Source organism: Capra hircus, chromosome 5, assembly GCF_001704415.2.
Source record: "Capra hircus breed San Clemente chromosome 5, ASM170441v1, whole genome shotgun sequence".
Lineage (NCBI taxonomy): Eukaryota > Metazoa > Chordata > Mammalia > Artiodactyla > Bovidae > Capra > Capra hircus.
In genome coordinates, this window is record NC_030812.1 from 89,210,634 (window position 1) to 89,225,210 (window position 14,577).

General features: G+C 40.8%; 1 protein-coding gene and 1 pseudogene across 6 annotated transcripts in view; one reads left to right on the forward strand and one right to left on the reverse strand.

Moving 5' to 3' along the window:
* The window catches only part of PLEKHA5 (pleckstrin homology domain containing A5), a 260,333-nt gene that overhangs the window by 62,956 nt on the left and 182,800 nt on the right, over positions 1-14,577 (reverse strand). For 4 of the 6 annotated variants that reach the window (XM_018048414.1, XM_018048416.1, XM_018048417.1 and 1 more), the window contains 4 exons: positions 13,724-14,252; positions 9,584-9,667; positions 6,739-6,858; positions 5,882-5,935 (listed from right to left, as the gene is read on the reverse strand). In XM_018048414.1, coding sequence (XP_017903903.1) covers positions 5,882-5,935; positions 6,739-6,858; positions 9,584-9,667; positions 13,724-14,252 — 787 coding nt within the window. The remainder of the gene's footprint in view (positions 1-5,881; positions 5,936-6,738; positions 6,859-9,583; positions 9,668-13,723; positions 14,253-14,577) is intronic. The other 2 variants (XM_018048419.1, XM_018048418.1) reach the window with 1 other exon arrangement.
* LOC102169265 lies at positions 10,661-11,056 on the forward strand (annotated as a pseudogene).

Sequence of the window (14,577 nt, forward strand, 5' to 3'; positions counted from 1 at the left end):
TCACAAAATATTAGTATTTATAAAAGAGCTACATTATATAACCTGAATGCTACTACCAAACTTTTGCATTTTAGAAACTTCAATGTACTCTTCCACATGTTTTAGAGGTTAGTGTGGTGACCCAAGGACAAAAGAGCAGATAAAACAAAGGAGGGTCTTGGAATGCAGGAATGGAAAAACCAGACCCTTATCATCGTTCCCTCCCCCATGTTGTATCTATTAATGGATTTCAAGTCCTCCTGAGCAGTATAACCTGTCTCCCTTCCTACCTGGGAGAAGGTATTTGCTTTGCTCTTCCCTCCATCCAGTATATGTGCCTCATCCAATCAGTAAATGACCCACAAGACCCCTAGCCCACTCTTTGTACCCTAGGTATAAGGACCCCTGTTCAGTGTCAGTTTTCCCTTGAGTTGGCCCACTGTCCTAACAGCATCTCCCATTCTAATAAACTTTATTTCCCTCTCATTCTGTCTCGTGTCTGGAAATGCTTTTCCAACCCACACCCAGACCGCGACAGTTAGTATAATAAGACTCTTTCTTCCTCATAAGCATTTGATCATACTTAAAAAGCAAAAAAAAAAAAAAAAAAAAAAAAAATCCCGATAAAAGAAGGATTGAGGGGTTCCCTGCTGGCTCAGTGGTAAAGAATCTGCCTGCCAATGCAGGAGACACGGGGTTCGATCCCTGGTCCATCCGGGAAGATCCCACATGCCACAAAGCAACTAAGCCTGTGCACCACAGCAACTGAGACTATTCTAGAGCCCAGGAGCCACGGCTACTGGAGTCCCCACGCTGCTACCAGAGAGTAACCACCAGCCCCCGGCCCGCACTGCAACTGGAGAAAAGCCACTGCAACTGGAGAAAAGCCGCCACGGCAGCAAAGACCCAGCACAGCCAAAAACAAATAAATTGTTTAAAAAAGAAAGACTGAGCTTTTGCCTTGCAAACCTTAAACATTTTCATGCAACAAGAACACCACAGGTATTCATGACTTATATTTTTCTTTTTCTGTACTTTGGCGAACTGGTTTTTCATGAGACATTTCCAGCTTTTCCATGAAAATCTGAGGATAAGGTTTAGCCATCTGGTGTTAAAGAATATACTATTTGATGCTAAATTCAGAAATGATTTAGTTCTGTTCCAGGTGGGGAGGAGACAGCTCCAGCTGGGTAAGGGCAAATGAATGTTAGAAAATGACTAGCAGAGTCCTATTTCTTTTCATGAAGAACTTTTGAGCACACTAGGAATAGGCAATCTTCAACACAGGTGTGGCTGTCCCTTCCTTTCCGGTTTCATGAAGATATTTCTGATGCAATTAACTATAATGACTCTTGAAGGGAGAGGGGTAAGGGCGGAATGTCATAATTTTAAAGGTCATTTGTGAAAGCACATTCGATGTTACCATTTCATGTTTAAAAAATGAAAAATCATCTGCTACAATACCGACACAAGCAAAGCATGCCTCTGTAGGAGTCAAGCTCCATTTATTCTCTCAGGTTTTCTAAAACGGGGAGGCTGGCCACGGGAGTGCTGGGGGGAGGAGGTGGGGAAAGAGGGCTGGTATAGGCTCAAGGTCACCCACCAGCGGGCAGCGTGCTTGCAAAAGGTCTGTGAAGCGCTTCTCCAACCCTCTAGATTCTTCTGGTCCACTCCTACCTACGTTATCTCTTCATCTCAGTTCTTAAGCGTTTCATTTTCTGTTACCATGGCCTACATGGAAAACTGGCAGAAACTCCCTCATAACTGCTCTTCAATCACCAAAAGAAAGAGAAGGAAACAGCAAGTGAGGAAGAAAGAAGCAAAGGGGAAGAAGACAGAGGAAGGGATGGCAACACGTCCTAACTTCCCCAGTCCTATTCCTCCTCCCATCATGACTGAGCAATAAGCACCAGCTCTTGCTCCACCTCTTCATCCACAAAGGTCTTGCCTAGTTCCCTCTCCCCAGCTCCTACTCTAGTTTCTACAACCCCAGCTTCACTCCTGGGCTCAGTCCAACCAGTCCTTGCCCATGAGACAGGAGGCAAGAACTAGACAAGGGAAGGAATCCTTGAAAGGGACAAGATGAAGAAAATGAAGTCCCTACACCCTTGTAAGGCCTGGTGAAGCAGACATACACTCCAGCTGACAAGCAGAAGGTTGACTACATACAGTAAGCTTCAGTGGAAACCTGTTACTCTGGCTTCAAAGAGATGATGTACATCTGGCTCTGTGAAAACATCAGGAACTCCTAATCATCAAATAAAGGTTCAAAGGCATAGTTCTAAAATGCAAGCTCAATTTGTCCCGTTCTGAGAAAAAAGGAAAATATATCAAGAAAGTCTCTTTTCCCTCACTGTCAAAGAACTCTTCAAGAGAAGATATCATTACAGTTGCTGATAGTCTCGAATTTACTTCCAACTTCCTGGCAAGTAGAGGTCATTGCAAGAGGTACTTATGGCTTTCCTCGCCCCCTCCCCCCACACCCCCACCCCCATATTTTGGTAGGTAGAGAAATAAACAGTGGAAAAGCCAATGTCAAATCCATTCTATAGATGTATTTTAGGATGAAACTGTCAAGTTTCACTTAAATTGTAACCAAAAGTTTCTCTAATGTTCAGTGATAACTAAGTTAAATGAGAAGAAAATGAGTTACTGATACATTATGTATTTATTCATTTTCTAAATAGAACCTGGATGAGGTACATAAAGTATCTAGTTGGGATTATTGTCTGTTCACAGATTATACATTAGGGCTTTGATATCTAAAAATTCATAAAAATGACAAATAAACCTAGGCTCATCTTAATAAATATAGACTTTGAACAGTCTACTAACTCGGCGATAAAAACATAAGCAAACTGTGATAGTGTACTTCAAAGTAAAACAGAAAGCAGAAGAAAATTCTACCATATAATTAATACAGTTTTTGTTATTTTAAAAAACAATCCAGTAAATGACTTGTCTTCATAATGGTGATATGGCACCAGAAGTTAACAGTTTGGGGTTGACAATTTAATATGTAAATTTTTAGAATTTTAGATAAGGTATTTTTATTTGTTATAATATTAGGAATGAATTTACCTAGAAGCACTTTAGAGACTACACTTTGGTTCTATTTTTCATGAATAATGATAGGGATTAAGAGAATTTAAATCAATTAAAAATTGGCCTTAGGTTATTCTGATGATTTATTTGAGCAAGCAGAACAAGTGTTTGAAAGAGTATCAATTAGTACATATTCTCTTGGTATGATATATAGTCTGTAAATTGTGACCAGAGCCTCTGACGCTAAGGTTTTAAAATCTTTCAAATTTACAATCATATAAAACTGGTGAATTAGTTTATAAACCCAGGTAACCAATAATGCCTATAAAAATTTACCTGGTCATCTAAAATTGGCTACTGGCAGTAATAAGATTAAAAGCTGGAAATGTTTGAGCTCAAAAATTTCATTAAAATTAAAATTACCAAGAATTCTTTCTATATAACTTAATAACCTTTCTACATAACTTAATAATCTTGCTAGTGATATAAATAAAATATAGGACCATTCAAAAATAAATATTTCATTTATATCATATCCAATTACTTGAAACCATAAATTTTTCAGATTTATTTAAAGAGAGATTTTCCTTTAGGAACCCTTAACAATATACACACTTGGGCACATCTGAGTTTCTGGGCAAAGCCCTCACCATGTTTTTATATATACTTTCTATTACCAAAAAAATGGCCCAATTTTTGCCCTCAGAAATAGTCATTGCAAGTCATCAACAATCAAACTCGGCAATTCTTTTCACTATCACATAAATTTTAAAAGTGGAATCAGACAGCTATTTCAGGATCTAATCTTAAGAAAAAGGTGAATCCCTGGAAAAGCTCTGCTGACATGCTGAGAGTACAGAGAGGATGGGATACAAAGTTGAAAGTTCAATTTTAATTAATTAATTCATTAAAAAACAACACACACTATTCTTTTACATTTCTGGAGGCTAGAAGTCTGCAATCATTTCCATCTGCCAAAACCACTGTGTGGGCAGGGTCATGTTCCCTCCACACTGTGGAGGGGAGAGCCCACTTCCTGGCCTTTTCCATCTTCTTTGCATTTTTTGATGTGGACCATTTTAAAGTGTTCATTGAATTAGTTATAATATTGCTCCTGTTGTTTATCCTGTTTTGTTTTGTTTTGTTTTGTTTTTTGGCCAAGAGGCCTGTGGGATCTTAGCTTGCTGACGAGGGATTGAACCCATACCCCCTGCATTGGAAGGTGAAGTCTTAACCACCGGACTACCAGGGGCTTGTGTCTAAAAAGCTGAGATTTTAGAAGCCACCTGTAGGACTGTCAGCATGGCACATCAGGAAAGGCTTGGCAGGGCATGCCAAGAGAGCAAAGGACGGCAACTGAGCCTCAGCCAGATCTAGGCCACTGAAGCCAAGGGAAGAAGCAGCTCGACCTGGGAAAGAGGATGAGGAGAGGCATTTGTGCAAAAGTGTGTATTTCCATATATTTACCTGCCCTTTCCCAAAAGTTGCTTAAGTTCTGTGGGTCTGCAATAGCAGATTTGACTTGATGAGGTACACAGTAAATTAATAAATCATTAGGTTTATTTCCAGAGATTCTAGATAACTTCAGATTCACATTTATATCACTGTTTTTAACCCTCAATTTTGTGAATCCCACTGTTTTTCAGAACTATCATTAGATTTATATACAAAGGAGCTTCTAAGACAGTTATTTCCCATGTATGTTAGAAGCTTTCTGGCAGTGTGGAATTTTAAGGGAAGATTTATCTTACTATTTTGTTGGCAAACATGTCTTTATTACTGATAGCATATATAATATACACTGTGGTTAAATTTAATAACACCAGTTTCTGGAGTGAAGATAGAAATTTGGATTCATGAAATGCTGATTTTTAAACCATTCTGATGGGCAAAACTAAGATGAAAATATTTTGTGGGAAAATAAGTTATATATTAACAAAAGTGTATTTCTTTCAAAAATTAAAAGAAATATGACTGAAGGTCTTTCCAAGGGTTATCCTAATGCAAAATCCCTCCTTAAATAGAACTAATTTAAAGCAGTGCATTATTATTTTGTTTCAAACAGGACAGGGCAAATATAAATATGTAAATAATTTCTTATAACACTTTCTACAGTAACTTCTTTCACTTGATGAAATATTCAAGTTTAAACATTTCGAAAACAAGCTAAAGCAAGGTTTAGGTTTACTTGTATGGAAAAAAAATTCACTAGAAGAAATTTTTATTTAAGAACATTTTGAAAATTCTCATCAAATTAAATATTAACAGGGAATTTCATAAACACCAACATTTAGGAGTGTCAGCCCTTGTTTATGAACCTCCACTTTTCAACATTCACCTTAACCAACCACACTCACTCCCACCACCGAGAGAATGCAACTCTCGGTCAAACCGACACCGGGAGGAAATGGTGAACAATAACATGATATCTTCACGCATTTCACCCATCCTTATCCTCCCTTTTGGGAATACAGAGCCCACCACACCGGTCTCCTCTTAGCCTTCCAAAAAGGCATTCGCAGCTGGGTGTTTATTTCTTAAATGAGGTCACCTCCAAGCTGATGTAAGCCAGTAAGTACAAGTTTTCTTGGGGTAAGAATACGGAAATCTAGTGAGTCCAGGCTCTCAACTCCCAGAGACCTGGCCTTTGTATCCTGCCTCATCTCCACAGCTGTCCTTTCTATCCTGGTTATTATGGTATTCCTGAATTCCCCTGGTGAAGGATTTCTTATCAGCCTGCCACTGTCACGCTATTAACCCAAACTGTCTGAAATATCCGAGTAGATGGAAAATTGTACTACACTTAAAACATTAAAATGTGAGGTACGATAAGAAAGAAAAATTCTTCAAATCCCACCTGATGATCCAAATATATGGTGTTCCTTTGAAGGTGATGTGAAAGGATTTCATTCTAGTAGACGTCAATCAAGAACAAAGCGACAGAGAAAGAGGGTGCGGAATTCATGAAAAAGTCAGTTTTGAAACAGGAAAAACAGGTCATCTGCCACCACCTATTATGTCACAATACACAACAACTTTCACACATGCCCCCCCCACCCCATAAATGGTACAGATGACGTATTCCATTACTATAAAAAAAATCACACTTAGTTCTGTAAGAAATTACGTAGACATGCATATAAGCTGAAACAGCAAGCAGAAAAATCCTTCAAATGGCTTTAGCAGACTCCATGTTAGAAACTTTACAAATTAATTCTTTTCTGCAATAGAGGACTACGTCTTGGGATGTTTATAACCAGAGACTATTAAACCCTTTGAGAAATGTTTCCGTGTGTTCATTTTGAAAATCGAGAACACAAGGAAATTGATCTTTGGCAATGAAAAGGCAGCATTATTAGAAAGATGATCAATTCTCCACTGGTTACTTTATGGGAAATGACGGGACTCTTCAATCCGGTTCACCGGAGTTGCGGTGTTTGGTGGATGACAAAGCTATTCTGAAGTCTTGTTTGCCTTTCCTTGCTCACAGCCAAAACTTGGTGGGTGAGCGCGTAGAGGGAAGGCTAAGAAGAACTGTACTCAGCCCACATTGATAAGGTATGACCAAAGGAGTTCTCAAAGGGTCAATAGGAGGTCCTGCAATGGTAGGATGGCTCGTGCTCATGGGGGTGACGCAGGTCGGACCGACTGACGATGAGCGGCTCAGAGTGAGTGACGAGAGCAGACACACAGACACACGGCTCCAGGGCTGACCTTTGGGCTGTGGGCCTCGAGTTTGAGCTGCATAAGCTGTGCTAAAGTGTGCTCCCGGATACTACTCAGCTCCGCCTGCTGCCGTCTCAGCTTTATGAGCAGCAGTGTAAGCTCCTCTGGCTGAAGGAGTACAATTTAAGAGTCCAAACAGTGGAAAACAGATTAATTGTGGTCTTAAGTGACAGATATTAAACCAAGATTTCTTGGCAAGTTTCCTCTTACGGCTGACATCAAACATAGCGCCTAGGCACTATGATGATAGGTTCTACATAAATGCATAGATATCTAGAGAAATAGAAGGAACAGTGTTACTTGGTAAGGTACAGCAAAGCAACAGTATATTCAGGCATTTTCTCAGAACTCATGAGAGACTATTCATACATTAAGGATAAAAAAGCATAATGCCAAAAAAAAAAAAAGTTTGTACATGAGAGCTATAATTTTAAAAAATATTTTCATGAGATGTTTAAAAACGGTACCTAAGACTTTTACAGCAGTCGAACAATACCCGCATGCCCAACACTCTATTTTAGAGACTAGAACGTACATGCAAAGAAATAAAATTCACATAAAACATGGATGACATCTTCACATCATTACGCTCAGTTAGCATCTGGGATCTATTAATTGCTTCCCAGCCACATTTTTAAATGTCACTGTTAGTGTTTTCACAGGATATTTAGTATTAACCAAAAGACCAAAATTTTTTAAAAGGAAATATATATATATATTCACTACATGTAGAAAGCTCGGAGGACAGCACAGAACCTTTCGGTTCCTGACTGGTTATTCTGATCCCTGACGGGAAATCAGCTTTCAAATGTAGATAAAAATTCCTTAACAGGTTGATCTGATGTATTCTTCTTCATTAGAAATGCAGCAAAGTGTGGTCATTGACAGTGTTATAGGCCATAAAACAGTGTTCAGTGTTTTTTTCTGAGCTTTGTTATGATTAAAAACCACACAGAGCCCACAGGGAGACTCTCTTCACTTAAGGGTTGCAATGTGCCCTGAAAACGTCCAAGCCAAAAATTGTTCCCAAGACTGACTTGCTTTGCCAGCACCACAGTACCACACCCGCTCTGTTCTGTTCTGTTTCTTTGCTATTGCTCTTTATCTTCCATATAAAAAAATTTTTAGAGACACAAATAATTTTTTAAGAGGTATAGCTGATTTGCAGTATTATGATAGTTTCAGGTATACTGCAAGGTGATTCAGTTATATATATATATTTGGATTATTTTCCATTATAGCTTATTACAAGACACTGAATATAGTTCCCTATGTTATACAGTAATCCTTGTTGCTTATCTACTTTATGTGTAGTACCCTGTATCTGTTACAAATCAATTTTAACTGTTATTTGAAGTTATGTTAAAAGTTACTGCTTTCAGGTGGAAAAAGATGTCAAAAGGAAACCATCATTACTACTGGATCCTCAGGATAAAAGTGGGTACCTATGCAGGTGAGACAACAGCCTCTTCTATTAAAGAACGTGTGTGCGTGTAACTTAAAGCAGACATTTCTTAACAGAAAACAAAGAACTGCCTTTGCTCGGATGCCAGCTACATGCTGTCATCTCATGGCTGTGGGAAAGTCCATATCTTATGTCACTATATCCCCAAGCTCTAGAGATCTTGTCAGAGAGAGGGGAGGGTGGGTGGAGTAAGGGATTAGCAGTCTAAGACCCAGAGTGGTATTGGACAGAAATACTAAAAGAAAAAACCTTAAAACTCTGGCTTACTATTTATGGAGTTAAAGAGATTTTCAAAAGGATGAAAGATTCCAACAAATTTGCCAGATATTTAGATTTAAGGCAAAATAAAAAGAGGCACAGTGGACTCCTCCAGGAGGCAGTGAACATAAATTTTATCCTAAACAGCCACTAGAGGGAGCAAGGGAGAAGAGGAATGCTCATAACAGGATACTTAGTGTGAGCTTATTAATGTCCATCAGATCAACAATATTTAAAAATTCCAAATTGAAATTCCCTAGTTTTAGAGAAGAATATAGAACCCATAGCCTTTAATAAATAAAACACAAGTATTTTAAAACCAGGAAATCTTCCTTATATCTCAGCATGTAAGAGATGAAATAAAAAATGTTTGAGAAATACATGTAAGATGAATTTGATTGTTACAGAAGGACTTTAAATAATGGACAATTATATGGTCCTCATCTTCATAGAAACTGAGACTAAACACTAGTATTAAAGCACAGCTCCCCTGATAGAAGAATGCAATGAAATTTTGAGAAGTTATCTTTTCTTTCTAATTTGAAGAGCAACAGTGCTCTGGGAACATAACTCCTTCTCAATTTGAATGGAAATAACACTGACTATGAACTGTTCACAGTAAGCACTTGCTTGAACCTAGGATCTGGGACAGTCTCTCTGTATAAATATGTAAATCAGTTTCTTTTCTGCTCTAAAGTAGTTAATCTACATCAAAATTCACCAGAGAAACTTACCAGGCCTGCAGTTTGACTACACACACAGCATTTCTTACTGGATTTGTTCCCCTAATGAACCACTCCAACGTCTGTTTTAAGGAAGAGGAAACTAACATTCAACGAAGTAAAGAAACCCTCCCAGGTTCTTCAGTAAATGTGGAAAACAGCATCTTATACCAAGGCAGACATTTAGGGAAAAGGAATCAGCCAGACACTGTTGCGGCTGCATGGTTGCAAACTCTACCACTGAGCATCTCTTCCACAAAACTGGTAATGGTTTTTCTCTGAGAGGCATCTCTCTGAAAACTCAAGCTTAAAAGCTGTGTCAGATACATGCTATCATGTGCAGCACATAAATAACACATGATATGGTAAATAAAGATATCGTACTCACCGTTTTGCCTTGGAGGCTCTGGGGACTAACAGACTGTAAAGTGAGGCCAGCTGGCATTGACCTCCTGTCAGGCACGTACATGTGCTAGGAAGATAAAGGTACGGTATAAATTGTGTGGTCAATGTCAGTGATGAAAACTGTATTATAAAATGCCATTTAAAACTGCTACTAGTGCTTATGAAAGAAGACAGATACTAAAGCTTCAGGACTAATACACACTCTGATTGACAGAATACTTCTATATAGTCATTTGGCTCAGCGTTTCTTAAACGTATTGGTCTCAGGATCCCTATATGGCCTTGCATGGTTGCTAAGTCACTTCAGTTGTGTCTGACTCCATGAGATCCTTATGGACTGTAGCCCGTCAGATTCCTCTGTCCATGGGTTTCTCCAGGCAAGAATACTGCAGTGGGTTGCCATGCCCTCCTCCAGGGGATCTTCCCGACCTAGGGATCAAACTCACATCTCTTATGTCTACTGCACTGGCAGGTGGGTTGGCTGGGTACCATCAGCACCACCCGGGAAGCCCTCTTTCTGTCATTAAAAGAAGATTTTTGTGACAAGAGTGGTATTCTTTTACAGTTTTGCAAATCTCTTTAATGTCTGGCTAGATTTTCCTATCTGCTTCTGTATTCAATCTGTTGTGTTAATCTCTTTTAGGGGAAGTACATGAAGAAAATCCATCTTCGATACAGTTATTTGGAAAAGGGAAGAGAACTTGAATAGTTTTTTTTTGATATTTGCACATGTCCACATTTCAAATGAACCTTTTACCCATTCATGGTTTTGTGACATCAAACACAGGTCAGGTGGGAAATACTGGCTCAGTGATATACGCAGATGTTCCAATGGCTGGCACTTGTTTTTCACTATATGAGATGAGCAGCTCCTATCTGTTAATACCATTGCTGATCTTTAAGCACCAGAAAGCTGTCAAGCTCAAAGAAGCAGGTACAAGATTCCCCAAATTCTAATTTTTGCTTGAAAGCTCAAGTGGTGTCATTGGTGACAAGTACCGTGGGCTGCCCTCCTTGGAGTGGCAGGCTAACATTCCACTCTGGAAGTGTCCGTCAAACACCAAGTCTGAACAACTCTAGTTTGTCATTTGTCCTTTCAAGTAAAAACGGTGTTTTATATATATATACACATATATATATGTGTATGTGTCAGGCTCTGCGCCCCAGTGATGAGGCTGTGGCATCAGCTGGTTCTAGGCGATTCAAGCTCCAGCCAGGATGATCGAGGTTGGCTGCAATGACCATCTAGGGAAGAAGGTCCGCCTTAAACACAGGGCTGCTGACACCAGCAGGGATCTCAAGAACCTGATCATAGCCCAATCTAGCACCCACTGGAACAAGGTCATTTTGAAGAAGTGGTTCATGGTTTTTATGGACTGTGTGTCTCTGGGGGACTATGATGAGATGAACTTGGGAGCTTTATTACCAGTAGGGCGGAATTCCTCTTCCCTGCCCTTTCCTCTTCTCCCTCTTTCAACCCCCACACTAGCATGAATGTTTGTTTTTGAAAACTCTTGCTAATAAAAACTTAGAGGCTGGACTTCCCTGGTGGTCCAGTGGTTGAGAATCTGCCTGCCAATGTATGAGACACAGGTTTGCTCCCTGGTCTGGGAAGATCCTACGTGCTGCGAGGCAGCTAAAGCCCGCGTGCCACAGCTACTGAAGCCTGGGTCCTGGAGCCTGTGCTCCACAACAAGAGAAGCCACCACAATGAGCACCGCAAGTGGAGAGGAGTCCCCTCTGCTCGCCCCAAGTAGAGAGCGCCTGAGTGGAGCAGTGAAGAGTCAGCAAAGCCAGAAATAAATAAACACAAAACAAAACATTAGAGCCTGGAGAGAAAAAAAAAAAGGAGCTAGTGTAGCTTGCAACTCAAATAAGCATGCAAGTGTTTTTCTCTGAGACAACCATTAGTACTTGGGCATCAATAGACATGCTTTAAGTACATTTCCCATTTCATCACACAAACACTATGGAATGAATAGTCAAGACTGAACACAGTTATCTTTTACTGTTTCATGCCAGGGATTGAGTGAGATTGCTCCTTTATTTTTACAGCAAATCTGTGACAGTGAAATATTACAATGACCACTCACACAATCTGAGCCATTGCCTTGATTCAGGCTAAGGTGCTAGGGCTTTAACCCACTTTTTAGTGTTTTCGCACTGGTAGGAAATGACAACACAGTCAACAATACCTTATTATTACAAAAACAGTTCTGAGCTTATCAGAGACTCCCTGAAAGGCTCATGGGTACCTTCGGGTAATCCCAGGTACTCCCTAAGGGTCCATGAACCCTACTTTGAGAACCACGGATCACATCAAGGAAGATGACAGGACGGTTACAAAGAAAACTTGGCAACATTGGAGAAGATTTGCAGGAGGACCAGATGTTAGCTGACTGGGAAAACTGGCTCGACAGCACACCCGCATCTCATATATGCTATGGAAACAGATGATCAATTTTGACCATGAGAACACTGTTCAACCACGCACTAATAATTTGCATTTGATCAGATTTCTTTTGAATATTGTTAATAATTTTTATTAGCCTTCGGAAGTACGAAGTGTCAAAACACTGAACTCTGTTACAGGGACGTTCAAAGTGAGCCTTTTTTTGGTGAGACGAACTAAAGCTTCTTTCGAAAGAAACTTTCTGATTGACTTATTAATTCCTAACAATGCTTATTTATGGAAAAATCAAGCGAATGCTTTATGCAATGATGTAACTGAAGGAGTCAGCCCATCACAAGGACAAGAAAAGGCACTTTTCAAAATAGCATAAAGCGAGAGGCTCTTTAGAATTCAAAGAAAGGGAAAGAAAGATTCCTTTTCACTTTAGGACAGACATTAGGATTCGATTGCAAACACAGTGACTAATCAAAATGATTTTGCTTCAGAATTGTGAAAAGCTGATCGATGCAAGGTGCCCCAATTTCACTTCAAATAATCTACTAAGCAAGACTTGAACCAACTTGGCTGCTGCTGCTGTCTGTTTACTGGCTAAGATGTTTCCGACTCTTTGTGACCTCATGAACTGTAGCCCACCAGAATCCTCTGTCCATGGGATTCTCCAGGCAAGAACACTGGAGTGGGTAGCCATTTCCTTCTCCAGAGGATCTTCCTGACCCAGGGACTGAACCCCTGTCTCTTATGTCTCTTGCATTGGCAGGTAGATTCTTTACCACTTGGGAAGCCCCTAAACCAACTTAATATATGCATTAAAGCATGGTCTCTATACCTTAATTAAAAAAAATATATATATGGAGAATTCCCTGTCAGACCAGTGATTAGGATTTGATCTGCACATCACTGCCGAGGGCATGGATTTGATCTCTGGTAGGGGAACTAAGATCCCACAAGCTGCGTGGCATGGCCCCCCCCAAAAAAGTATATATACCAGTAAGTGGTGTTACCTTAATATGCAATTGGGTACCTGAGGAGGTATTTCAGTATGCTGTATCTTCAGCTGGTGATTAGAAGATAAGGATTACACTTTTATCTTAGCAAAGAACATGAAGAGCCTGACAGAAGACTGTAGTTGTGCTACAAGAGGCAGAGTAGAATTTGCAAGTGTGCATAGGGTCAATCCAAATGCATGTGGTCTTAACCTACAGGGAAAGCCAATAAGAGCCACTCTCCAGCAGAGAGGAATACATAATGTATCCGTTCCAAAGAGCTGCTCCTGAGAGAAGCAGCCCTGCAAGCTTAGGTTTTATACATGAGAGTCTGACATTACAGAAGATGCCTCCTTAATTTTTAAAACAAACAAACAAAAAAGCTGGTTTTGCCTGCCTCCTCCCCATTATCTTGTCTCTGGCATTCCCAAGAAAGAGCAGTGTACTATTAATAGAAGTGAAAGGCTTCTCGCCTGGCTCAGTGGCAGAGAACCCGCCTGCCAATGCAGGAGATGTAGGTTCATTCCCTGGGCTGGGAAGATCTCCTGGAGGAGGAAATGGCAACCTACTCCAATACCCTTGCCTGGGAAATGCTATGGACAGAGGAGCCTGGTGGGCTACAGTCCATGGGGTCACGAGAGTTGGACATGACTAAGAGACTAAACAACCAGAAGGAACCGCAGCGTCCTCAGAGGAGCAATGAACCCTGGACGAGCAGATGCCTCACCTTGGGATGATGGGCCCGGTGCCTGCGGTCGATGGTGACGTCCCTGCGGTCGATGGTGACGTCCCTGCGGTCGACGGTCACGTCCCTGCGGTCGATGGTCACGTCTCCCCTTTGAATCGGCGAAGACACTTCCGACCTGTAGGTCCGCTGAGGGGAGAAGCCCTGATAGGCGGCGATGGAGCCGTGGGAGGGTGACGTGGGGATGGAGTGCATTGTCTGGTCAGAGATGCTGGCCATGGTTTTAGGGCTGGTCAGGGTGCTGTGGCGAGGGAGGGTGCCCTGCCTGCTGTAAAACTGGCGCTGCTGCCACTCATACAACTGCCACATGGTGTCGTCCCGCATGGACCGCCGCTTCTCCTCGGCTCCGGGTCCCGCTGCCTTGTCGTGGGCAGAGGGCGTGACGCTGCAGATGCTCTCCGGCCTGGTCTTGCTGTTTCTCGGGAGGGTTCTGTAGCCTTCGGGGTAGCGGGCCATGACTGGCGCTCTGTGGCTTGGCATGTTTCTTGGCAAGGTTTGGTAAGAGATCACTCTGAAATAAAAGAACAATTGCAACATAAAACTGAAGGAGCGCTGCTTCCCAGATAGTAAATTAGAGCATGTTTTTGTTTTTTTTCTTTTCTTCTCCCCTCCTGGTAGGTAAAATGTATACTGAAGATTCATTTCTTGTCTTTTAAGGTGACTAATGAACAGAATTTAATTTTTTTAATGAAATCTACTTTGATGGATTGAATATACTAAGTCAACAGCATCTATGTCGCTCACATAAAAGACCATTTATTCCACACAATGTACGGTTTGGTTTCAGGAAGGAAGAGTACTATACTTTTTCCAGAAATAAAAATGTTCAAGATCTC